The 25,527-nt window shown below is 41.7% G+C and overlaps 1 protein-coding gene across 1 annotated transcript; it reads right to left on the reverse strand.

Annotated features, from left to right (window-relative positions):
• Positions 1-483: 483 nt before the first annotated feature.
• On the reverse strand, positions 484-23,470 carry TNFSF11 (TNF superfamily member 11). Its single transcript, XM_059825265.1, has 5 exons — positions 23,249-23,470; positions 15,545-15,712; positions 8,878-8,923; positions 8,697-8,795; positions 484-905 (listed from the first exon to the last, which is right to left on the reverse strand). Exons 1-5 carry the CDS (start codon positions 23,468-23,470, stop codon positions 484-486), a joined length of 957 nt encoding a protein of 318 aa, XP_059681248.1.
• Positions 23,471-25,527: the final 2,057 nt, after the last annotated feature.

Genomic DNA, 25,527 nt, shown 5'->3' on the forward strand with positions numbered 1-25,527 from the left:
GCAACAGGATTACTCATGCTTTCACAATCTTTGCTGTCTCAGGGTCACAACGCTCAACCCCAAGCAAAATTGAGCCCTAAATGCAAGTTGGGAGCCAAGTTCTGTCCTGCCCTATGTTTGTGCCAAAGCTAGTAAGAGTAGCACAGGTTAAAAAGTCAGGGCAGAACTTGGAAACAGAAGTTCAATAATATTAATTGCTCTGATTTCAACTACACCAATGTAAAAGTCATGATGACTCTACTGAAGCCAGTGGAGACATATGAAATAAAACTGCTGTAAGACTGAATCAGGAGAAGTATGTAATTTTGCCCTTCCGTGCATTTGTGGGACTCCTGCTGGAGCCAGGACAAGGCAAAAACGTGTCTTTAGAGATATATGGCTTATACAGATGCAATTGGGTTGCAAAAGACTTTCAGTTCTGTCTTCAAGTTGTTTCTGGACCACTAAAAACCCAAACAATTTTCAGCACACTAAAAGAAATATTCAGTCTAAATCCCTTACTTTAAATGCCCCAAAATAAGTTGCTTCTTGTGATGAATCCAGTAGCAAAGGGTTTGATACCTGGATACTTATCATTTCACCAGATTTTAGTTTAAAAAACCCTCCTACATTGACAGAATAAAAATGAAATTCTGAATTCCCTGACCAGTATTTGGTGCTTCCTCCCTTCATCAACACATCAGAGCGCCTTATTTTAAGGTTTGTCTTAGTCATATACACCATCAGCTGAAGCCCTCTTTTAGTCAGGTTTCCTGAAGTTTCATGATGTCTAAAACAAATGTTGGCATAAAGGTAGTAAAATCCATCTTGATTAACAATTAGCTTTCCATCACTGAATGTCATGTTTGATAAGTTTGCCTGGCCTTTGTCATGATGCCAGGATGTGAGGTTCACTTTGCGGGTTCCTGAAGAGAGGGGAGGAAAAAAATTATTATTTATAAACATTTAACAAAACTCAACATTTAGAAAGCAATCCCTAGGTTTTTAGAATCAACAGTAACTACAGTTATATAGGTTAAAGTGAAAAGAAATTTCCTTTTTTCATCATGTACTGCCATATTTGGCTTGCTATTTATAAGTGTCTGCCCTCCCACCAGAACAGCTGCTGGACCATGGCACAAAACATTTACTTGGCCAATACTTTGATTATGCTAAGCAATCATGCAACAAGCTCTGTATAGAAATTGCATTCCACCTAAAACTCTATTCAAGTAACAAATACTTGAGAGGAATTTTAAAAGAAAAGTTACTAATGAAAAAACAGCAAATCTTGTTATCAGTCTTTAACCTGCAAGTGTTTAAAAGGCATAACTAAACAAAATCTGAAAACACGTTAAACTGATAATTCCCCAAAGAGAAAGCTTATGAAACCTTCCCATATTTTATATTCTTGTGACTGTAGTGGTACAAAAGTAAACATATTTTCATTTGAGAACACCAAAACAATGGGGGGGGGGGGGATCAGTACAATTGTGCATCTTTAGTACTACACAATAAGTTGCCTAGGCTTATGATAGCACTTCAAGTATTCATGACATAACAAATCTTTTTATGCAAAAACAATGTTTAGACTTAACCCAGTGCTTACATATACCAGAATAAGGCTCCAGAATCTGGTTTAGTCATATCCTAGATATCTTGGATAGTGGTCCACAGTACAATCCTAATTCTTTGATAATTGTACAAATCGTTATAGCTGGGCAATTACAGCTATTTGGGAGGTAAACTCAGATTCTTTGTCTAATATCTAGTGGAAGGTCTTGGAAAAAGAACTTTAGGAAGACAGATGTGATTCTGGATGCATTGCTCTCTTTTTCTTTTCTTATTTTTATTTATTTATTTTAAAGTATCTTAAGTTTCAAACTAGAAACAATGAGCTGGCTGATATTCCATGCTTGGAGGACAACAGTCCCTTCAAGTTGTCTTAAGCTGGAGATCCACAAATTAGGAAGGAAAATTATGGTAATAGTCTCTCTGTCTCTCCATAGAATGTCATGCACATGGGAATCAAAATACACACGTAACAGTTACCAAGTCTGACTACCAAAAAGGACAGATTAATAGAATTCACATGTAAACAAGTATTATTGAATTCCTAACAGGTACACATAAGCCTTTTCAGCTCTGCCTGCATGATGGTGGCCTGGTAAACAGGAAGCTGTCCCTTATCTGTTAAGGTGAGTGAACGCTCTGAAAAGAACAGAAAGGAGCTGAGAGACTGGAGATGTTTTGATTAGTTTGTCAAGCTCAGCACTGTCACTGAAAGCTTACTTCACATATACAGGTACAAATGTCCCCCAGGAACTCTGGCCCAAAAGGCACCTCCTGGGTGCTATCATCAAGTATCCACATTGTATCATCTCTTGGAGGTTTCAAGCTGGTCAAATCTCAGATGTCATTTCATGTAGATCCTGGACATTAGGAAAAGATTCTTTGGACATTAGGAAAAGGTTCTTCACTGAGAGGGCGGTCGGTCACTGGAGCAGGCTCCCCAGGGAAGTGGTCACAGCACCAAGCCTGTCAGAGTTCAAGGAGCATCTGGACAACACTCTTAGTCATATGATTTAGTTTTAGGAGTCCTGCGAAGGAGCAGGGAGTTGGACTCGATGATCCTTATGGGTCCTTTCCAACTCAAGATATCGTATGATTCTACTATTGAGGCTGTGTTAACAGATGGCCTGGTAGGACGTCAGATAGGCACTGAGAGAGAGCATCTGAGTCTTCCTTCCAACCCTGGTCACATTTGACACTTCAGTTTGGTTTTGGTGCCATAGTGTTAAGAAGCAGCCGGCAACACCAGCCCAGATAGCATTGCTACTGCAGCATGAGTATTACGTATTACTGTTTATCACAGTACTTCCTGTTGAGGAGCATGCCCTGCAGCACACATGCCACAGTCCCTTCCACCTCTCCAGCTTCACCACCATCCCATTATAGCACCCACCTCATCTCACAGCCTCTGCCTGCAAAAACAGAGGAATAGGCAACAGTGGGAGGAGAAGATCCAGTCAAGGCCCATGGGCATGCCCACAGAGGGAACAGCACTGTCCTGAGAAAGCCAGAAGGCCCTGACCCTTCCTGATACGCACAAGCCACTAACGCTCTACCATCTTGTGGAATTATTGCTGGAGGCGAATTAGAAATTAAATCTATATTTGCATTTTTAGGACAGGAACAACATTGAAGAAACTTTCAGGGTGGAGTGTGGTAGTCATGCAAGAGTTCCATCCCACAAAAGTTCCCTAGGCAACTTTAGGTGTTGGCAATGCCAGGGGAGCTTGCTGTGCTGACTCGAAGAGAAACTGTACGAAGGGTGTAATACACAGGACATAACACAACAGGTTAGAGTTGGCCAACTTGTCCTCCTAACCACTAGCACACAAGACTAACTCCATCTGCTCCCTCTGAGGCACCCACAGCAGTGGATCCATATAGGCACCAGAAGACCTTACACCTTAGGCTCCCAGGACACCTAAATGCCTGCTTGGAATATTCAGTACCTTACCCCCCCCAACAAACCAAATCAACCTATTCCCACCAAAATTTCCATGGCATATGGCATGGCCCAGTGCCCTCTCCTCCAAGCATGTATCGAGGCATGCCCCAGAACCACCAGTGCTCGCAAGCATGCTGGGGAAAAGCCGCAGGTGTATTTGATTAGTTAAAAAGATGCCTCCTGGATTTGTTTGTGCAGAAAGACGTGAGGGGAAAGCAGGGACAGGGGAATTTGAGAGCTACAAGTCTTCCCTAACTGCCAAGGGCAAGCAACTTCTACATGTGAGAGGAATACTTTAATAGTAGTCCAGAAGAAAACGCTTCTGGCGTTTTTCCACAAAGACTTGAGCAAAGCACAGGCTGTCAAAGGCATAGTTGCTCCCCTGTGGCTCCAGTACAGCCAGGTAGAATTATACAAGCAAAATCACACAGAGAAGCCATCTTCTGTATAGTGCCTCAAAAAACTTCTGAAAACCATCAATTGATTGGAAGAGACACTAAGATCTTAAGTTTCTTAGCCTGGAATTATTCACCTGCAAGAGACGCTGAGACAGTGGTACCAAAGTACACCTCTGAAGCACTGGGGATAGCTGAAGATGTTGTAGAACTTCTTGTGCACAGTGTTAAGTCTGCCAGAAATACTGCCTCAAAGAGGTTGGGCCACCTTCATGATGAGGAGGATAGGCAAGAAATCATTGCTTGGATCAGAAGAGAGGCACATCAGAGATACAGGGCAGGAATGTATACATATGACAGAACAGAAAGGCATGCTGGCACGCTGTGACTGACTGGTGGCACACTGGGTAGTTGCTAGGCAGCTTTTATTTACCTGGCAAGTAAACTTTTTAGTTGCCAGTCTTAATCAAGTAGCAATTTTGAAGAAATCCTTAGTGGGAATGCATTATTTTCTGCTGAAGAAGGGGGAAGAGAGAAAATAGGTGCTACAGTTGCTTGTAATTGAGATGCTGAGAGGGGCTCCGCGTGAAGTTTGTTCACACTGTTTTGGTGTTGAGGGGAATATGCATCATTCATCCATGGTCAGGTGGAGGGACAGGCCAAGAGATTATGGAAGATGACCCTACCTGTTTTGAGCAGGGGATTAGCCTAGATAACTTCTGGAAGTCCCTTCCAACCTAAATTATAACACTATGATTGTATTAACTGAGGCAGATGAGCATTTTGCCACAATTCAGAGCTTCAGAAGAGGTATGCCACAGCCAGCAGTACAGCACAAAGATGCACTGGCTGGAGTTATGCCACACAACCTTTAATGGAAGGAGCGAGTAGCACTTCTGGTGGTAATACACCCAAATTTGGAGACACCAAAACAATTAGTACCCCAAAACACAGGCAGAGGAGAAAACTGGAGCATACAAGTGACGAAACAGCTGTCCATATATCTGAAACATAACCCAAGCCATGGGACAGTCAAAAACGCTGCAATACAGCATCTTTTGTGATAAAATTTACTATGTAGCCATGAAAAAAATAGCACAAGGTAAGTCATGCTGACAGAGAAGGGAGAGGTCAGAGAGATAATGAGTAAGATAACCTTCCAGACATGGTAAAAAGCATTAAAAAAAGTCAAGATAACACACATTTTTTCTGGTAACTGAAGACAAATCAAAATGTCTTGGATATTTGTGAGCATGAACTAAGACTAATAGAAATGAGCTTCAATAAAGTTAAGTAGTAAGAAGGAAGATGAGAGGAGGGGAACAGAGGAGAAAGTAGCCCTGTATTGATAATTTGTTTGCATCCTAGTAGCTTTCAGGTATAAATAAAGCCTGAGGGAAGGACCAAAGCACTGTTTGCTCTGAAAAACTGTTTTGGAGGCAAAGGGCAGCTAAGCCAAACCTGTAGCTGTAAATAGATCAGAATACTACAACGTTTCCTTAGACAGATAAAGGTATCAATTCACATCCCAAACAATATATTTAACATTTACATTTATTTCTGTTTGTGATTTTCTCCTTTAAACTGTGACTATTTTCTGTAATCAATTTATAAACCAAAATTCACTGTTTTCATTTAAAACCTAGGTAGCATTTATAGTAAGCTCTGGTAAAAACTACCAGCAAGCATCCAGCTTTAACCTAAGGCAGCAAACCTAAAAAATACACACAGCAAGCCAAACCACTACAGCTTCTGCAGCCAAATGATGGGTGGGGACACCAAGATCTGGGAAGGGTTATTTTCCCCCTCCTTCGCACTCCCCCCAGCTGCAAAAGTCCATTTGGGGCTTGATATTATTGTGAACCAGGGAAAAGGAAAATGTGCCCTCACAGACACTGGTCAGTGCCCCTTCATGAAGGGTGTTCAGCAGCAAACTACTTAAAATAAAATCCTGTTTGACAGTAAGACTGATTTTTTTATTCCCTGACATTATTTATTTTGGGTCAGAGTGATGACAGCAGAGAACCTTAAAATACTAAGGACAGATCTGTCCAGACTCATGGATGGCATAAAACAATTTAGAAGGATTTCAGACATGTAGGGTAAGGAATCAGGGTAAGAAAATAGAAATTGCCATTTGCAGTCAGAGGAAACAGGACAGGAGAGAAAAACTCCTGGTGACCCTCAGGCAAATTCTTCATCCTTTATGCCTGCCATTAACCCCTATGCCACCCAGCCAAGTGGGTACTGCTTCATACCAGTCAGCATGATACTAAAGTGCCTCACAACCAGTAGGTTCAGGGTTCCAGCTGTCCATAAGGATGCAGCCCCTCACTGCTGCAATGCCCACAAGGACCACAGAAGCTGTGCTCATGATTAATATCCTGGCAATGCTCTTCCAAAAGAAGCAGAAGCCATATGTGCCAGATCAGGAGAGAGTATGTCCAACTCATCACATTGGTAAGGGGTTGATCTGCTCCAAGGAGAAACAAAGCAGCTTGTTGTCACAGGCACTATATTTCTGCAAGTTCCTGCAGCCCATGTTATAAAAAAAAGTGAAGACAGCAAGCAAGAGCAATGCCTCACTTGCCACTACCCACAGATGTGCTACGTCATTCCCTAGAAGGTTAATGCAGTGATCCACAATAGGAAAAATTATGAGCTGCTAGCCCTGATAAAAATAGTTTACAGCAACATCCAAGTAGACAGCAAATAAATTCCCCACAGGAAAAGGTGGATTTCAAAGTGTAACACTGACATACTCCACTTCTGTAGATATGTGATCTGTCTCTATGATTAGCAAATTAATTCAATCCTTCCAAAGACAAAATACTAAGACAAGTTTACGGACACTGCATCTGCTACTATTGGCCTATGTCAAAAGCCAAAACCTGACTGAAATAGAAACTTGTCAGGAGGCATTTGAGCTAATAAGAAAGCTTGTAGAATTTGACTGACATCTGACAAGCTGCTTAAGCTCTCTGCTTATAAAGCTCTGGATCTTGGCAATGCCAGTGCACTTGAAGGGAGAAAGAATCCTATCACTCCAGGCAAGAAGCTAACCCCTTGTGTACAGAAGTGCTTCGTCTTTAAATAGAGCAAAAGCAAGGTATTACTATGCAGGCTGCTGAAATCTCAGTTTTCAAGCCTCAACACAGCATTCCCCTTTTGTTTTGTTACATAAAACACAAAGCAATGCACATAGCTTAATTAACAAGGAGTTCAGCACTGCAGAATGTATGCATCTTCAGAGGAAGAAGACAGTGGTGATCAATGCCCTCTCCTATCTTGAGATCCTCTGTCTGACAGCTTCAGAATAAATTCTGGTTTACTTCTACCACAGCAATTATGACTTTTGCGTTGAGAATACAGACAGAAAAATCTCAACTGACAGTGCCCCATGGCAAAAAAGGAAACAGTACTAAGACATCTTGAAATTGTAGGAATGAATCTTTTCCTCTGGAGAGTGTTCCAAGGCAGACTCATGTCTTGTTCCCCCATATTGTACTAGCGAGGATATTCCCAAAGCCATCCAAAGATACCTGTGGGTAGAGAATAAGAGCTCCGGCAAGATAAAAGAATGCCATCTTCTTACCATAGGGGCCTATAAAAGCCACAGGAACATTTTTTTTTCCCCTACTCAATAGCCCAGAAACATACTGCACCCAAGTCAACACACTGATCAGAAACCCTGCTGCTCAGAGTACAATGCTATGATCTTTGGTCTTCCTGCTACTGGACTAGATGGATGCAGACAGACCCTTGTGAAGCTTTGGCATGTCTGACCATCAGGAAGGCCCTGGGAGTCTTGATGTCAAAAAGTCTATACCAGCCCTGCAAGATAATAATGAATGGAATACGACAAAACCTTTTCAACATGCCATTAGCAGAAGGAAACAGTTGCTATAAATTCAGCCCTATGCTATGAGAGTGCAATGTACCCAGAGAGGGCAGGGAACTAGCAGGCAAGTTACAATAATGACATTGGGACTGCAGTTCTAGGTTTTCAACACCTCAAAATGAAAGATGTACTTCCTTTATGGCAAGTTCTTACACTGATGGGCACCTGACATGCGTGTGTGTTGTGTATTCATGTAAGATTCTCAGCTTCCAGACCCAACCTGAAAACAAATGCTGTGCCACCCAGTACAGACCCGATTACACTGCAGCATACGAAAGGAGTGTTGCTGTGAAGGGTTGAATAGGTGGACATACGACATTCTTGAATTTTACAACAGAAAACAACACATTTCTTCATTTCACAACAGGACAAAAAAAAATCTTAGACCTCATGGAAGGGAAACACTGTCCAACCTGCAAGATCTGGATTCTGGCCAATCTGTGTGCTGGTATATACTTGTGTGTATGTGTGCATACATCTGTGTGTATGTATACCTATAGCTGATGTCCAGTGTGAGCGAAAAAGTCCAGATGGGCCTTATTAGCCAAAGAAAATAAGAAATTTCAGACAAAAGCATTCAATGCATATCTTCATTCCTCACCTGAAGACAGCACAGAGAGGCAGACCAGGCCCTCAGAGCTAAATCATGAAAACTGGTCATTTGAAATGGAGGCCACTCAGCACATAACAGACTGATGTAAGATACCTGAGGCAAAGGGGAGCTTTATCCTCCTGTACGTTACCCGTGCTGCCTCTGAAATCCTTTAACCCATCCAATTTATTCTCATTATCAAAAACCATTTCTGAAATCCCACTCTGTTGCTGGTATTGCTGAACTATTTTCATTTCACTGTTTAATACATTTATAGTAGCATTGGAAGTATTCACTTAAAACTGAACTTACCAGATGGAATATTCTTATCATCAATAATGAGATGGGCAAAAGGCTGCTTCTCAGGTTTGTTTCTCTTGTACAGATCCATTCCTAATGCCTCCATTGCAGCTAGAGATAAAAGAATTGCATTATCTCAAAAAGACAAGTTTAGTAGAACTAAAATATTTCTTATTCATAAACCAGCACCTACCTTTTTCTGGTCTTGGTGGTGCTCTTCCCATGACACGCTGGACTTCCTAAAATGAGAAAGAGACATTGTTTTGATGTTGTCTTGGTTTTGTAATTAATGTTGTGTATTGCAGGTAGTTTGCACAATTACAACACTCTGTGTGTATGTATATGCGGGGGTTGTTCTACCTACAGTATATTCAGATTCCTGGGATACATATTCCCATATTTACATGATGTATAATACGAGCACACAGTTTAGCTGCCACAATAAAATTACTTCCTCTGTCCAATATATCTGATAAAGGTGGATAGGAATGATGGTGTGCATGATCACTGCACTATTTATTGAAGTACTGGTGACAGGACATTTACAATCTTTCCTACTTATTGCACTTGGAATATTTCTCTAAATATAATGGAACAATGACTGCTAAGAATGCATCACATAAAACAATGGAGTTTATGAACTGATTTAATTACTTGGGGTCAAAAGGTAATGAAAGAGGCAGTTCTACATAGGGACTAGTGTGTAATCACACTAACAACTAAGGAAAACTAAGCTCTGAATTTCATTTGTCATGAGGTAAATGAAAACCTCCACCCTTCACACTTGACCACTAACAGGAAAGGTTGCAAGACTACAAGGCTTTGTAATCAAGACTCGCTTCTAACAAGGTATGCAGGAACTGAAGGATTAAGCATCTTCCACATCGGTACTGGGCCAAATGGAGTGGGTGCCAGAGTTTGGAAGTATGGATTCTTCAAAACTGCAGATGAATTTTAACATGAATGAAACCTATATTACCCAAAACCAAGAACAGCATAAGTAACAGACATCAGGCACCACAAAAAGCCTTGCTTTTAATAATCCACACTTGTTTTCCTCTTAAGAAAACATACAAACAACAGTTTTCAAAAATCTAAGCAGCCTGTTCTTGTTACAAGCCTGGACTGAGTCTTGGTAATATTAGGTTCAGTCCTCAGTTCTGTCCCCTGTTCCCCCATGACTCTCTATCTCTGTTTTTTAGAAAACAGAGATTATATTCTACTTGCTATTCAGAATACCTCATACCATGGAGCCATCAAGATGATGTTTAGTAAAAGGAAACATTTTGCTGAAGATAGCAAATCATCTTATCTTTGAAACCTAAAAGTGGTCCTTTGTTTTATCTTTATGTCACAAATATTGCTGTTCACCTGATTCAATACCATGTATATGTAATACACCTCAGACCTGCTTTCATGTAATTTTGCAGCCACAGTGAAATCTGTAATGCCTTAGCCAGTGCATTTATTACTCTCACTTTCCCCTTTCAGTAGGTGTTTAAATGTTAAACCAAAACGAAAAGCCACAGCAGTATGGAATTTGTAGTATGACTATCAAAGCATAATACTTCAGCAGAGATATGCTGATTTTGTAGATAAGGATCATTAAGATGCTTTCTGCTGTAGAGACGAGAAGAAAAGCAGAAGAATCACAACTTCAAAAGATTCAAAACTCATGTCCACCTCCCCCATTTACATTCACTTCCCCTCTCTGATCTTCCTACTTCAATGTCAGTTTTAGGAGCATGAAAATGAAGCTCAATTCTAGGAGCTGCATTAGCCTTTAGCCACACATGAGCTGCTTAACTTCATCAGAAGTAGGAAGATGACAAAAAATTGCAAGTACTAGATACTGCAAAAAGTGGCAAAAGCCTCTGAAGGACTTGAGCTAAAAGAGACTGGGAGATGGACCACACTCGGAGATTACTGCACCACACCTACTCCCAACCCTTTCCCTAGAAAGGGGAGACTCCTTTGTTTTCTTGCTTTCTTAATGGAAACTTCTCAGATGTGGAGTCTGCTTTCATATCTTTTCCTTCTGGGGAATATGATAATGTCCTTGCCTGGAAAGCCTACTGGGCAGATCCAAAAAGAACTATGTACATTTTAATCTTCTATTATCTAAACTGGTACTAAAAATAATCCCATGGCTGGTAACTCCACATCCCTTGAAGTCCCTGAACCGGCCAACTGCTATCCTCCTCTTAACCTACATTTTTCTTAGGACTATAGCGTTCTGCTTCTGCACATTTCCAAAGATGCTCTAGGTTGAGCAGCTGAGTACCTCACCTTCTGAGATCTAGCAGCCTGACTCAGCTTATCTTCCATGCGGAAAGGCTGTGGTCCTCATGAAATGCAGCCTGAGCTGCTTTCTTTCTAACTGTTGGTGGTGCTGTTCATCTGCAACATCACCACTTGGTAAGCAGAACAGCTACCCAGGAAGACTTGGGTCCACAACTCTCCTTGTCCTCATGGTCTTGAGCCTACTTTCCTGTTTCCTAGGAGCATCTCTCTGAGAGGAACACTCTCCTGTACTCCTCTTGAAGCTATGCTACTATGCAATTAGTAATGCAAGTGTCATTACAACAAAAGGGAGGTTATAAGTATGAGCCCAACACTAACACGCTGAGAAGAGCTGGAGACTGGCTCATGTTCATTGACTCTTCTGTGTGCTTGTCATTGGATTAGAAGTGGCTAGCCTGTGGCCAGAAAACAGAAATCCTCCATCAGATGAGTTCTCCAAACACTGGATAGTGTCAAGTTCTTTATCTGATTCTGACCAGCCCCACAAAATTTTGATATTCCTTTCTGTTCTGTTGCCCAGGCTTCCAAAAGGAAGCTGAAATACATGAACTAGTCCCTAGATAACAGAGAGGAGCTGTGGGTTTCCTCCTGAAGAATAAGTAGTTCAACATTTCTCTTGACTTTTTACTTCATGTTTCTACAGTTCCAAGATGTGATACACAACCTACCTTAGAAAAGCATTTTAGCATGTACTTGCTTCTGACCCTGAAGGACTCAAGGACCACATTTTTCAGTGTATGTCTGAAGATATCCAGATGTCTAAAGATGGCCTCTTAGTGGAATTATAAAAATCCCCTGGTATCCTTACTGCAAGGAATTAAGAGCTAGGATTTTTCCAAATCTTTAAAGTATCAACTGCATTCTTTAGCATCTGAATGTCTTTAAGCATCTCATACCTAATCACAGCATACACTACCATTAAGAGAGTAGAAACAGCTCAACAGAACGTGTTACTGAGACACCGCTATAATGGCATGAGAACTGCTGACAAAATATTACCAGTGACTTCTTTTAAGACTACCACCCACAGAACCATGTGCGCTACCAAGCTGTTGAGTTATTTTTAGAAAAACTGTACACAAAAAAATCACACCACTCTGTTAGTCTTATGAAAAGCTGCACTTGTATACCTTTGCGTCATTTACTCACTGCCCACCAAGTCAACTCTGCTGGCCTGCTTCCTGCATTCCAACCTCCTTCATACAGTCACTGTTTAAACAACAGACAAGCAGCCAGTCAAAAATGAAAACTGTGTCTTCCTTCATCCAAAAAAATTAAAAGGCCATTGGGAAGCTGCAAAACTTTCACATCTTAGAAGCTAAAACCATGCTTTAAGTGCCTGGAAACTGCTCTTTCCTCATCCACAGCAGGCTACAGGTTTTAACACTTAGCATCGCAGCATCTTCAAAACAAAACCAACTCTTGCTCTTCAAGTGACGTCCAACGTTGAGGATGCAGAAACAAGGCTACATTTGAACACGTGACATTTATGAATGGGTTTTTTTCTCCTTTGGCTTTTACAATATCTCAGTATTTACTTTGAGCAGCTATAAGTAGCCTTTTGAGACCAATCAAAAGACAACCCCCCTGGACATTCACGTATGGCTTCAGCTGTGACCTTAAAGCTCCTCTATGCAGTTGTTTCTTCTACTACCTGAGTGCTTTAAGGCCAGCTAATACCAGGAAGAAGTATCTGATTATCTTGCTGGAAATTCAGTAATTTGAAGAATGCTAATCAGGAAGGAAGTGAAACAGAAAGTACATGAACCAATATTCATCAGAAGATAGTTTAGAGATCAGCACTACAACCTCTATCCAAATGAGTAGTCTATTGCCTGCAGAAAAAAAAAAGGCATGTAAGGTTGTAGGATGGAAACTGAAAATTTAACAACTTACAGCAATCACTGATGAAACCTTGACTTTGTCTATAACTATGTGCACTTTAAATGTCTGCTAAATATATAGATCTCTTTATAAGTGCTGCCCTGGAGGTCTAGCAAAGTACTCTGTTGCCATGTGGGAGACTAGGTTACGCCTGAACTCCCCAAGCTGCTAGAAGCTGGGAGTATTGCCAAGAAAAGTTACTTATGAATTGACCCAAGATATGTTTATAGTCCCTTCTACTTCAGGCTCATAACAGACTTCATAAGAACTGTGGTTAGTGCATCTGGACTGCCAAAAGGTTTTTAGGGTTACATGCAAAAAAAAATTAAGCAAACAGAGAGGCTAGGAAAGTATATTATTTGTCTGCTTGAAAGTTTATATGCAATATTGAAAATGTGCTTTCTACTGAGTAAGCTGCTCTCTAAGCAGTATTTTTATCCTGGAATACATTAAGGAATTCACCATTAGATTTTCATTAAAAGAAAATCTTTAATTATTAGTTTTTCAGGAGAGAAATGTTACTAGACCTGACCCTGCAGCCCTACTACACTGGTTTTCATAAGAGCACTTTCATTTTTAACATCAGTCCCTGCTTTAGATTTAAGCACTAGATCTACAGGTGTGCAAAGAAAACAGATGAGAACCAGTGCAGTAAGCTAAAAGCTGTAACCAGACCATAAACCTGAGCAAAAGCAAGTTGTCTATTTTCATTTCCTGATCAGCTTGAATTGCAAAAGATGAAATATTGAAAAATCACAAAACTTAAACGGTATTTTAAAGTGTTCCATTTCAGTCACTTAACAGGCTGCCGATTCAAATAAGGATACTGGTTCTTAAAACACACACAGGTTAGATTCTCCTTCAGGAAAATGAAGAAAGCACAGATGATAGGAAACCTCTTTCAAGTCACATTAGCTCCATTCCCACACATAAAGGACTAGCACAACTGGAAGTAAGATTCAGCTGCATCTCTGCCCTTCATTGTAGCAGAGCCAATGAAAGACAGAGCTTACGAAACATGATAAAGTACAATTTTGCCGTAACACAGTTTCTTTCACTTCTCTGATATACCAAAAGGATGCAAATGTAGCCCCAGGCAAGCATTTTCTTATTCTTCTGTGTCATCAATATATGATGACAAAGCATCCGGAGCACTGACCCAGCTGCTTAATACATTCTATTGCATTCAAAGGAAATTCAGAGTCTGATTACTTTGGCAAGGGAAATTTTATTGTTCTCAAACTAATGGTCATCAGCCAAAAAAGTTATCCCTACTCACTACTTATCTTGGCCATGGACATTGCAGAATTTAACCTCCATCCAGAATGGCAGGATATGCAGCCTCAACTAAAGCCAATGCCTTTGTTGAGTAACCAGCAGTGAATGACCAGAACACAGGGCTTCCCATTCACTTACTGTAACAAGCTCCTTACTCTGTCATGGGAGCTGCATGAACGAGCAGTCTAGTACCAGCACACAGAACACAGAAATAGGTATAGTGTGAGACAATCTATGAAATGCTGGCAGATAGAACTAATCCTAGAGTTAACCTTTTTTTTTTTCTTTCTTAAGCTTTTCAAGGAGGTGGCTAGCAAATGGGACAAGACATGAACTCCTAAGTTTTTTTAAATTTTGTTCACAAAAAGATCTGTCATTCAGGGTACTCTGTTAATTCTGCTAATGCTTGCTTTTAAATTACCATATAATTAACTCAAATACAACTCACTCTGTAAAGCGTACACGAGTTCAGCTCAAATCCAGTGTAGTATCCTTTATGAAAAACTGACAGTCTTATGCAGATGTGAAGAAGTTGTAATGGACCTGGTAAGCCAGGAAAACCAAATACCATAGCAGACATTCAGCTTTTAAATAGCCTGTAATTAGCACTAAACACTATCATGAACATGCAAAGAGATCAAAGGCAGTAACTGAAATAAGAGGTGATTGTGACATATGTTCAGCTTGCCTAGGCTTCTTCATTAGGGCTGACTTATTTAGCTGACTACTTTTGTTATTTGTGTTTGGGAACAAGCTGTCATTCTCAACTGCTGGGCAAAGACTGCCCAGTTATCATGCTATGGCAAAGTAGCTCTTCTGCCAGCGTGGGAATGGTTTGCACAGAACAGAAAACTGGCAAAGTGAGCAAAAAAGAAAAAGGAGATACTATCCCTCATTTTGGGTTGTAGAAAGAGTAAGAAACAAGAGCAAATGTTATCTCCTGTGTCTTTCAGGCAACATTTTGCTTGTTGATGATCTTGACTTGGGAGAATCTTGTCAGAAACAGAGTCAGGAAGATTGCTTTGAAAAAATGTGGAACTGTCCTTTCTTATGAACATCCAAAGTGTTGGCAAACCTATAGAAATATTAGGATAAATGACTACCACTCAGGCCCATCCAAAAGTCAGAATGGCCAATCAACTAACTGCAATCATAGTATTCTCAGTGCAACTTCAAGTCTTCCTTCCTTAAAAAAAGGTGTTTGAATACAGAATTGGTTAACCACTACCAGGTTCGTGAGCAAACACAATATGATCTTGAATGCAACTTCAGATATTATTCTAACACGAGAAAACACTTTCTAGAACTTACCTCCGAATACAGATGTTGGAAAAATTGTTTTAAGTTCAACAGGAGCACAAAATAAATGAACACACTGTCTGTCTGCTACTTACCTTCTGCACAGCTCTTTGGAGAGCCTGTTTCATGCTTCTACATGATTCTGGCATTAACTTCGCTTCTTGATTTTCAAAGGATGTATCATGCAAATCTGTATTTTCTTGATGTCCAAAAAGTGTTCTGACACAGTGTGCATGCTCTTTTGAAATTCTAGTAGGGTCCATCTGAAACAAAAATATAAGCAGAACCACAGATTTAAGTTTCTGTCCAAGAGACATTAAGAGCATTTAAGTCAGGGAGAATTTTCAACCAACTAAAAGTTTGGCACGTAGCTAAGCTTATGGTCTAAATTTTCACTGTAAACAATGAAGAAAGAAAAAGTTCCCCACATGGAGGTTTATTTCATCCAACAAGCGTGTGAGATAGGAGAATATATTTTCTTCTGGAGCTGCCTAGATCATTAGCTTAGACTGGATATCTGACTTTCAAAAATTAAAGTTAAGTCCCACTCTTACAGTAAAATCAATAATCCTGAATTCCATTTTTCAGCTGCTCAGTGCAGTATCACAATTATTTTATCAGGCAATATACAAAGCCATACTATCTGTAAAAACTATAGTTTGCAAGATGACACACAAATACCAAGTAGAGGAACTTGGGGAAAGTATGTACAACATCTAGCACATCACTTTCAAGAGGAGAAACAGAAGAACAGAATCCAGTTATCCCTGAAACTACTTTGTGGGCAAGGGATATTGCTGTGTGAAACAGTCACCAAGACAGCACAAATTCAGAAAGACCAAAAGATGATAAAACTGTACCACAAAACACCTCTGCTTCATGGGACAAAGACTGGTAGATCTAGAATATCTGCAAGATATTTTTAGCAATCAATCTCTGTGATTGAATCAAATATACTTTTAAACTGTGAGTTTAGAATATTCCTGAATTATGTCAGATAAATTGAAAGGATATTGCAAGGATTAGGATTGTGCCTTGACAGAGTTTAATTGTGTAAACATTATTTAAACCATTTCACCCTCTCTCCCCACACTCCATATACTTTACACTCAAGAGTTATTAACCACTATCTTTCAGAGATGGCCTAAGACTCTCAGCAATTGTTCTCAACTTGTATTTATTCCGCTTTTACTTCAGGCTTGAAGAAGGGCTTGTGCACTCAAAACCTTGTTTAAGTTCTCTAACTGTATCAGCTGGTCTAATAATGAACATCTATCTTTCTGCATAAGGTGGAAGGAACAATTTATCTGAGAATTACAAAAGGTAATACATTGTTTGTAATCATGATGAGGGAATGCCAAGACATTATGCATAGTGCCTGAGCAGTGTTCAGTTTCCTTTAACATAGCACTGAACAAAACACAACACAACATCAAAAGGAAGTTTTGCAGAATACAAACCAACCAGAGTGAATCAAACATGTTATATCATTTGTTCACACGAACATAAACTCTATTCCCTAACCCCAAAAAAGAACTCTGAGTTAACTTAAAAGCATAAAGTTAGGATTACAGAGGTGAATTTAAGTCTACGCCAGCCAGGCAGCCATCCAACAGGCACACACTGAACAGAAACATTTGTTGCACAGACAGCAACACTAAATGCTGCCTCCTCCATCACCATCCTTCTGAAGTCTCCAGATGAGAGCTGTTTGCGTGATTCATTCAGACCAACATCAGCCCCTGTGACCTGGTTTACCAGTCTCAGTTATTCCTGCAGATTTGGAATGAAACAGGTCAGAAAAGGTTCACCTGAAGATCAGAAGATGCCATGGCTTGGAGCAGAGGAGGTAAAGGTAAGCTACAGAATAGCTTGGAGGCAGTAACATCTTCCTGGGATGTCCTGACACAGCTGAATGCAAAAGAAAAATCTGTGTACAGCCATTACGGCTCTATGAATTAAACACTAAAAACTACTCTAATGACTTCTGAAGTCAGCTAATGCAGTGCAGCCCCATTAACTGTTTAAGCTGATCTAAACCAGGACCTCTGTGCTCTCACCTTCTTCACCACAAAATTCCATTCCTGGTTCTCAATCTCCTCTTCTAAATCAATAACTTGTGAGGAATTTTTGCTGATCTAATTTCCTGAAAGATTAGCATGCTGAAACGAACTCACTCCAGGTATAAGACAAACATCAGAGCCAGTACAGGGACAGGCATAAGATTGAAAAGCAGGAAGGCAGCAGTAGCTTTAACGACTGTAAAACTGCACCCTAAAAGCGTCTCTCCCAGTACATTCCACTTGTATCCAGAACTCAGAAAATCAACTGTAAACTGAAAGAAAAAAATGAAGTGCAAAATGTTTACTGACAGCTGCTAAAAGGCAGTTAGTACAGAATGACCTGGGTTGGAAGGTACCTCTGGAGGTTTCTAGTCCAGCCCCCTGCTTGAAGCAGGGCCGACTAGTAACTTAGGTCAGGTTCGTCAAGGCCTTGTCTAGACAAGCTCTGTAGAATTTCCATTGATGGAGACTTCCAACTCTTCTGGGCAAACTGTTCTACAATTTAACCACTTTTATTGTATAAAAACACTGGTTTTGATGTCCAGCTACAGTTCTCATTGCTGCAATTTATGACTGTGCCTCTTGTTTTTCCTGTGCACTTCTGAAGAACCTGTCTCCATCTTTAGGTAGCTAAAACCAGTGATTAGCTTCCCTCACCTTAGTTTGTTCTTTGTTAGGTTCAAAGAATCCAGTTCTCCATTCCTGATACACTATGGTCCCTATCTATCACAGTCGTCTTCTGCTGGACACTCTCCAGTTTGTTGATATGTCTCTGGTACTGAGGGACCCAAAATAGGACCTATTATTCCAGATGTAGCCTCTTATGTTGGAGTTGTTACAGACCTGAGGGAATTAGGGTCTTCAACAGGATCTGGACATCTAAGTCTTCTTCCCTCCACACACATCACAGGACAGAAGATAGAAAGCCACAGCAAATAACAGCCAGTAGATATTAATTTTTATCAGTAATTCTACTAGTGAGAGACTGTTATCCCAGTTTGGGATTTATTTAAACACACCTTCTGAAAAGTAGACAAGAAAACTAGGTTTTACAACGCAAAGATCATTAAATTTGTAAAGGCCTGAGTGTCCAGTATGACAAATCATGCGTAGCATAGACTTACAGCTATCACCCATCAGCAATCAGTCAAATGTGTCACACAACACTGTGCCAGAACAGTAGCAGTAGATTCTACAGAAGCACTTACTCAGATTATAGTTTATCTGCTGAAGGCTTAGGACAGAAAACCAGCATTTCTGCACCTACAGTTAAGAGATTGAAGGCTTAATGGAAACACTGTAACCGATAGCTTCAGCAAGTTCAAACTGTGCAGCCCATCCTGACAAACTGCAAGTCTCTAGAGATTTAGTGTTTGATAAGGCAAAGCTCTGATCTTGGGACTAGCTAACCTACCTCAGTGCCCTTACCTTTTTCAAAGAATACCTAGTCTTCACCACATTTACCCATGAAAATTAGCTCGCTTGCCTGAAAAGGCATTCTCAGAAATCCTGCATCTTATATTTTTATAAAGAACATGTACTGAACTGCCATGGCTGTAAACAGACATTACCAAGCACTGAGACCAAAACCGTGGGCAAGAAGTGATGCACAGAAAAACTTCCAAGGACATGTTTTAAGAAGAACTTCTAAAGAGCCAGATGAAATACCAGAACGGTCTACAGGAAGCAGCTTGCTGACTTGCAAGGCAGAGACTTTCAGCATGAAGTCCTAAAGATTTAATACCTGGAAGAAACATCAAGATGCAAACAAAAATATTGGAGAAAGCTTTATAACATGTTAAGTAAGCTAAATACCCTAGAGGAATTAACCTATTTAAAGAGAGGCATGCCTAGCTTATTTTTCCTATGTTATTATTGTGTATACATCTATTGTGTCTGACCTTGGAATCAGATCAAATCTTCCAGTGCCCCTTGATTTTCAGCATCTCTCATCATTCTAGTTGCATCTCTGGATGTTCTTCACCTCACTCAGGGCAGCCAAAATGAACTCCAGCATTGTGGGTGAAACCAAATGAATTTACAGAATTAAGAACCAATTTTCCAATGTTAAAAAGATTCAGTTTGGTTTTAAAAGATACAATACATTCCAGCCACCTTTACCTATTAAATGTTGCCTCAATTATGCAATGTTACAGTATCACAGTCTGTACTTACTCCTTACAATAAATGTTTAACATTTATACTTGAACTTATTTTCAAACTTAAACCAATTTCCAGATTATCAAATATCACTTTACACTCCATGATCTTTCTTAACCACCAAAAGGGGGTTCTTCCAGGCTTCCAAAAAGTGCTAATGATCCCCAGCAACTTGTTTTCTGTTAGCTACTGCTCTAGAACACTCACGAAACTTCATATGAAGTCTGAAAGGCAATTGTTTAAAAACATACTGTAATGGAAGTCAGAGTTCCACAGATACATGAAATGACAATAAAAATCTGACTTCCAGGTCCCCATTTATCCAAGTGTGAATACTTCAGTATGGTAAAATACTTAACATGTGTACAGATTTTTTTTTTAAATGGGAAAAATAGATAATCTTAGAGTTCTAGGTTAACCTATGGGAGTTAGACATCCGGCCCCCATATTTGGATTTGAGCACTTCCAGCTTGTTCCACATCCCTTCAGTCCAGTCAGGGTTAGACCAAATTCCTACTCTTTTATGATCTAAGCACATTAAGGAAATGGACCAGAAAGAAAAGTTTAAAAGCAAAGCTTTTGGAGACTATACTTTAGCATTTACCAGTGAAATTTAAATAAAATACTTCTCTGTCTCACCTTGTGCTGTGCATGAATCACTATTACATTATGATCTCTAGCTGCTCTGAGAATTTAACTAAATTTTCATGGCATTTTCATTCCTCATGATGAAGTATAAGCAAAATAAACACTTAAGACCAATACATTTTGTTAGTGTTTAATTTATTGGATTCAGTACATTGCACAGTACATTGCAGAACACTATTACCAGAATATTGGTAAAATTCAATTTTTAGTTTTTTCTTTCTTTTTAGATATACCAACACATTGTCTCATTTGCATTGCGCTGCATTATTTCTTGGCCACAAACATGTGTTTACTCATGAAAATCCACTGTCAGTCTTAGTTATGTGTCTTGTGAAATTCCAAATGCTCAAGCCACAAAATAAACAAAACTAAGGAAAAACCAAAACCTCAACTATTGTCTCAGCTCATATTGTGTCATGATCCAGCCCAAATGATTTTATGCAAATACAGATAAAATGTGTATGGTAAAACTAAGTCAGAGTTTACTCAGCCTCTTAGGTAGACTTTTAAAGAGCTTGTAAAACATCTAATTTCTTAATATCAGCCTATACAGTCAAATCTTTCTAATTCACATTTGGTTAATTCACCAACCAAACAATTCAAATCCTTCGATGCACAGCTCCTACTATTAACTTCTCATCATTTTAACAAAATACACCACAATACTTAAGTTCTGTTATTAAAGTACGAATTTAGGTAGCTGAAATTTGTACTGAAAAGTACAAATTGAGATAGCTTAATACAACTAAATTTGACAGGAAGCTTTTCAAATGAAAGAGGTCGGATCTTGCCCCATATAAATAAAACAATCTGCAAGACAGTTAAATAAGACTTAACTTCTGCAGGACCTACTATATTTTTCCATCTATCTTATTTCACAGTAAGAATTTGGTGAAAAAATATGGATTACCATAACTTATTGTGTATTATGTACTTCAAAAGTATACTTATTATTCTATTTTTCAGTGATGGCAAAGAAGACATTTTCTGCATTAGAAATTTTTCAGGCAATTACATCAGTCAAGTCTATACCTAGCTACTCTGTCTCTTTTAGATGTTTCAGAAGTTCAAGTTTACAAAGGACTCCATCCAACAGCATTACTCCAAATCTACAGAAACAAGAAACTGGCAAGAAAATTAAGCTGCCAAATGCAGAATTACACACAGACTATGTAATTTTTTAAATCAAGGAAGCAGAAGAAAAATAGTAATTATGGTAAGAAAGCTCTTTTTACCCTTTGTTAGGCATGTGTGAAGCACTGACATGAACCTACCAGAAAGTCCTTAGAAGGGGGGGGGGGGTGGTGGAGGTAAAGAGAATGGAAAAATATAGTTTTCAAAAAGTATACTTTGATTAGTTGTTTTGATTGCAATGGCTCTCTAGCCTACTAATCAATATATAGCTATGTTTTGACAAAGATGCCTTTTCAAGTTCATGCAGATCTGGAGTGAAAAACATTTCTCTGCCACAAGCTGAAGTACGCATTAATTTATTTCACTGTCAAGCAAACAAGTAGCTTTAAGCTACTTTACAATGAGTCCCAGAAATTAAATGTCATTCTTCTGAAGCATACAGGATATGATTAACGAAGTACTGTATTGCTGTTCCATTTTATTTCTGTAAAAATGGCAAACGCAAAGCCATTGTCGGTAAGAAAATATGAATTGGTCTGCATAAGAAATGATCAGCAGCATTACTGTGTATTTGATAGTCATTCATCTATTTAAGTGGGTATACATTTGTGCAACGTCTGGTTTCGGAGGGCGCTTTGTTAAGAAATCCAGCCTGCTACATCAAGATCAAGCGCATCTACCTAGAAAGTAAACTGAAAGAAACAGGTTTCCATTCCCCACTGACTTCAAATGAAAAGTACACACAACAGAAGTACCACTTCCATGAAGGCAGTGAGACCTGTATTAACAGAACTAATTAGCATCCGATGAAAAAGCCGAGCAGCAAGCTAACACCTAGCCCTGAGAAGCAACCAGCCAGCTGCCCCCCACTTCCTCTGAGAGGGCTCAGCAGCGTGGGGTGAGAGACACAGCAGCGAGTGAATCCAGCCAGCCAGCCGAGCCGTTTCCAAGAAGCGGGCTCGTTTTCTCTCTGAAAGCCTAACCACTCATCACCTCATCTCCCCCACAGCAATACCTCCCCGTGTTCCTTTCTTCGCACACCACTGCCTCTTCCGAAGCATCCCCTGGCAGGCTTGCGGCCTGGCGGGCGAGGGGCTGCCCTCTCTCAGAAATGAGCTCCAGCGGGCACCTCAGGCCGATGCCCGCTAACGCACAGACCCCGCTCTGCAGTGCCCCTGCACAGCCTGAAGGACAAACAATCCCAAGTGGTGTTGTGTGGTGGCTTTTTTTTCCTTAAAGACATTTCTCCTGCCTGGTGAAACATTTATGGCAGCCACAGACCTCAGCCACGTTAAACTGCTCTCTGGTGAACACCTGAAAGCTGATCATTAAAAACCAAAGCCCCACAAGACTTCAGGTGAAGGATCATTAAGCTGCTGCCCGAGCCACGGGCACCTCACATCCGACATCGCTGAGAAACCCTGTACCTCAATACGCACCATTTAGCCACTGCACTACCTAGAACACCCCAGGCTGAGCAGCTCCAGCAACCAGGGGATAGCGCAGGCCAGGCAGAGTCCCGGGAGCCCTGCAGCCTCACCCCCTCTCAAAGCTGGGCCAACTTCAGAGTCGGATAAAGTTGTTCTCTGCCCTTTTTCTCCTCAATCCCACCAACGCGAGCACCTTCGCCTCTTGCGAAAGGGCTGGGGGTGCGAGGCGGGCGCTGCCGCCCTGCCCGGCCGCTCCCTCACAGCGCGGCTGCCGGTGCCCAACGCCCGCCGCGACGGCGGGAAGGGGCCGCGCCGACCCCCTCACCCGCCGCCGGCTCTGGGCGCCAGCAGAGGGGCCGCTTACCTGAGCTCGGAAGTAGAGGAAGAGGGCGACGCTGCAGACCACCTGCCCCAGCCCTAGGAGGACGAGGGCGGCGAGGAGGGAGCGGGAGGCGGGCGGCGGGTGCGGGTGGGCCGGCAGCGGTGGCGGTGGCGGCGGCGGCGGGGCGCTCTCGTGGGCGGCGCCGCTGCCCAGCTCCTCGGAGCCGCGCAAGTACTTGGTGTAGTCTCGGCTGGCGCGCCGCATCGCTCCGCAGCGCACCGCTCCGCTCGGACGGCTCCACAGGCGGCCAGCGGCTCCGCGGAGCTCCCCAGCCTCGGCAAACAACCCCGCCACCCCGGCCGGGCACCTCTTATAAACTGGGCGGCCAATCAGCCCCAGGCGGCGTGCCTCTGCCCCCCCTCCCCGCCGCCGCCACACACCTCACCACCGCCCCCTCCTCGCCTCCCCTCCCCGAGCAGAGACCGGCCCCCGCCGGCCCGCGGCGGGAGGGTCGGGTCGGGTCGGGTCGGGTCGGGCCCGCCCCTGCCCCCGGAGCCCCGGCCTCCACCGCCGGGCCGGTCGCCCAGCAATCGCGGTCGGGGCTGCTCCTCCTCGCGGAGCGAAACTCTTCGCCTCCCCTCCACCATGAGTGAACAAAGTACAGGCAGCCCTGCCTCGGCCGGCTCCTGCCAGCCGTCGTCCCCTTGCCCCCTCCTCACCCGTGCCCCCCTCAGGTTTGTGATGCACCCGGCTGCCGAGGCTTCTCTCAGCCCCTTGTAGCGTCCGGAGCGTCCTTTTCCCCAAACCCCGGCGCACCTGGAAGCAGCGCGCACCCCGGGTGGGCCCTCTTGGTCATCCTCTGTCCCCTTTGGTGGGTCCAGGCCCTCAGGGGACCAAAGGCCTGTGAACGCCTCCGTGTCTTAACTCACTCCTCACTCGAGGCAGGCTAAAATGAGCACAAACGCTGTTGACTTGCGCTGCCCAAACCGGCAACATAGTTCAGAGTCTTTTTAAAGGACTGGGGTAAAGAAACGGCAGAACGCTGTGCTGTCAATTGGCAGCCGCTGAAACCAGATCAGAGCCTCCCATCTCCCCTCACGCAGCCGGTCTGCTACAGGGGCGTTTCCACACACTTGGTTAGGAACAACATCTTCCTGCGCTTCCCATGCTTCAGCTTGCATTCAATACCGAAACCTCTTCGTCATAAAGTCATGCTACAGTTTGTAGACACTTTCTTTCTTATAGTCCTCTGGGGGTCCTGTTTAGGTCAAGTGTCCCCTTCATATACTTGCTCATTTAGAGTTCGTCTATTAATAGTCTTTCCTGCCTCCATGTAGTCTTCCCTCCCTCTGGACTTTTGCTCATCAGTTTATCTACACTTTTGGAGATGTGACTATCTCTTCAGTAGATCCATCTTACATGCCTGACTAGTCCACTTTGTGGAAAGCATTCTCCTAAATCCTATGAAAGTACTTCTTGCAAAGGCAGTGCAGGTACATTGGGTCTGCAGCCCTGTAAAATTCAGTGGGGAAATGGTCCAGACATAAAAGCAAGTGAGTTGAAGTCCAGCTCAGGCTTCGAAGAACACGGGAGAATGACACAGGTCCATGTTGGTCATTTTGACTGTAGAAAAACAGGCTAATTTTTGACTCTTGATACATGACAGAATATCCTGTTTAGGTCTGCCTAAGCTAAGAAACTGAGAAACTTTACCTCCCAAAGAGGTTGACTGAACCAGACATGATTACGTGCTCCAACAAATAAGAGGAAACTGTCTGAAATACACCAAACCACCATGTAACAAATTACTATCAAAATAAGCTGATATCATTTAACACTGGACCCAAATAGTGCAATAACAATTACTTCACCAACAATGAGACACATCTGAGAAATGACACTGAGAGCACCTTCTTCCCAACATCACCCACCAGGAAGTCATGGAGCAATACCCCAACCTTGAATGGCTACCCCTATCTCTTCTTTCCAAATGCTTACATTTATGCTTAGAAAAATTGGTAGCATTATGGTCTGCAGCGAGTTTGAGGAATTGTTTCTCTAAATGTGTCTCAACTTTTCTGAAAACAAAATGAAGGTAAACTAGCCACCATCCCCCGTAAAATAACCGTGAAAATAATCTCACATTATACTGAGCTGGACACCCCTGAATGAATTTTACACTGGTCTACAATAACATTTTTTTCAGGAGAGGAATAACAGTGAAATAATTTTTTGAAAGATACTTTTTTTTTTTTAAGAGTCTATGTAGTTTTTAAAATCCGCTCACCAATTAGTTATTAAACAATTGATAAAGGAGAAGT

The sequence above is a fragment of the Gavia stellata genome, chromosome 1 (assembly GCF_030936135.1).
Source record: "Gavia stellata isolate bGavSte3 chromosome 1, bGavSte3.hap2, whole genome shotgun sequence".
Classification (NCBI taxonomy): domain Eukaryota; kingdom Metazoa; phylum Chordata; class Aves; order Gaviiformes; family Gaviidae; genus Gavia; species Gavia stellata.

Coding starts and splice junctions, on each gene's coding strand:
- TNFSF11 (XM_059825265.1), bottom strand. CDS start 23,470: ATGCGGCGCGCCAGCCGAGACTACACCAAGTACTTGCGCGGCTCCGAG. Junction 8,924..15,544: donor TCCAAAGAGCTGTGCAGAAG/GTAAGTAGCAGA, acceptor TTCTCATTTTAG/GAAGTCCAGCGTGTCATGGG. Junction 906..8,696: donor TGATAAGAATATTCCATCTG/GTAAGTTCAGTT, acceptor CCCTCTCTTCAG/GAACCCGCAAAGTGAACCTC.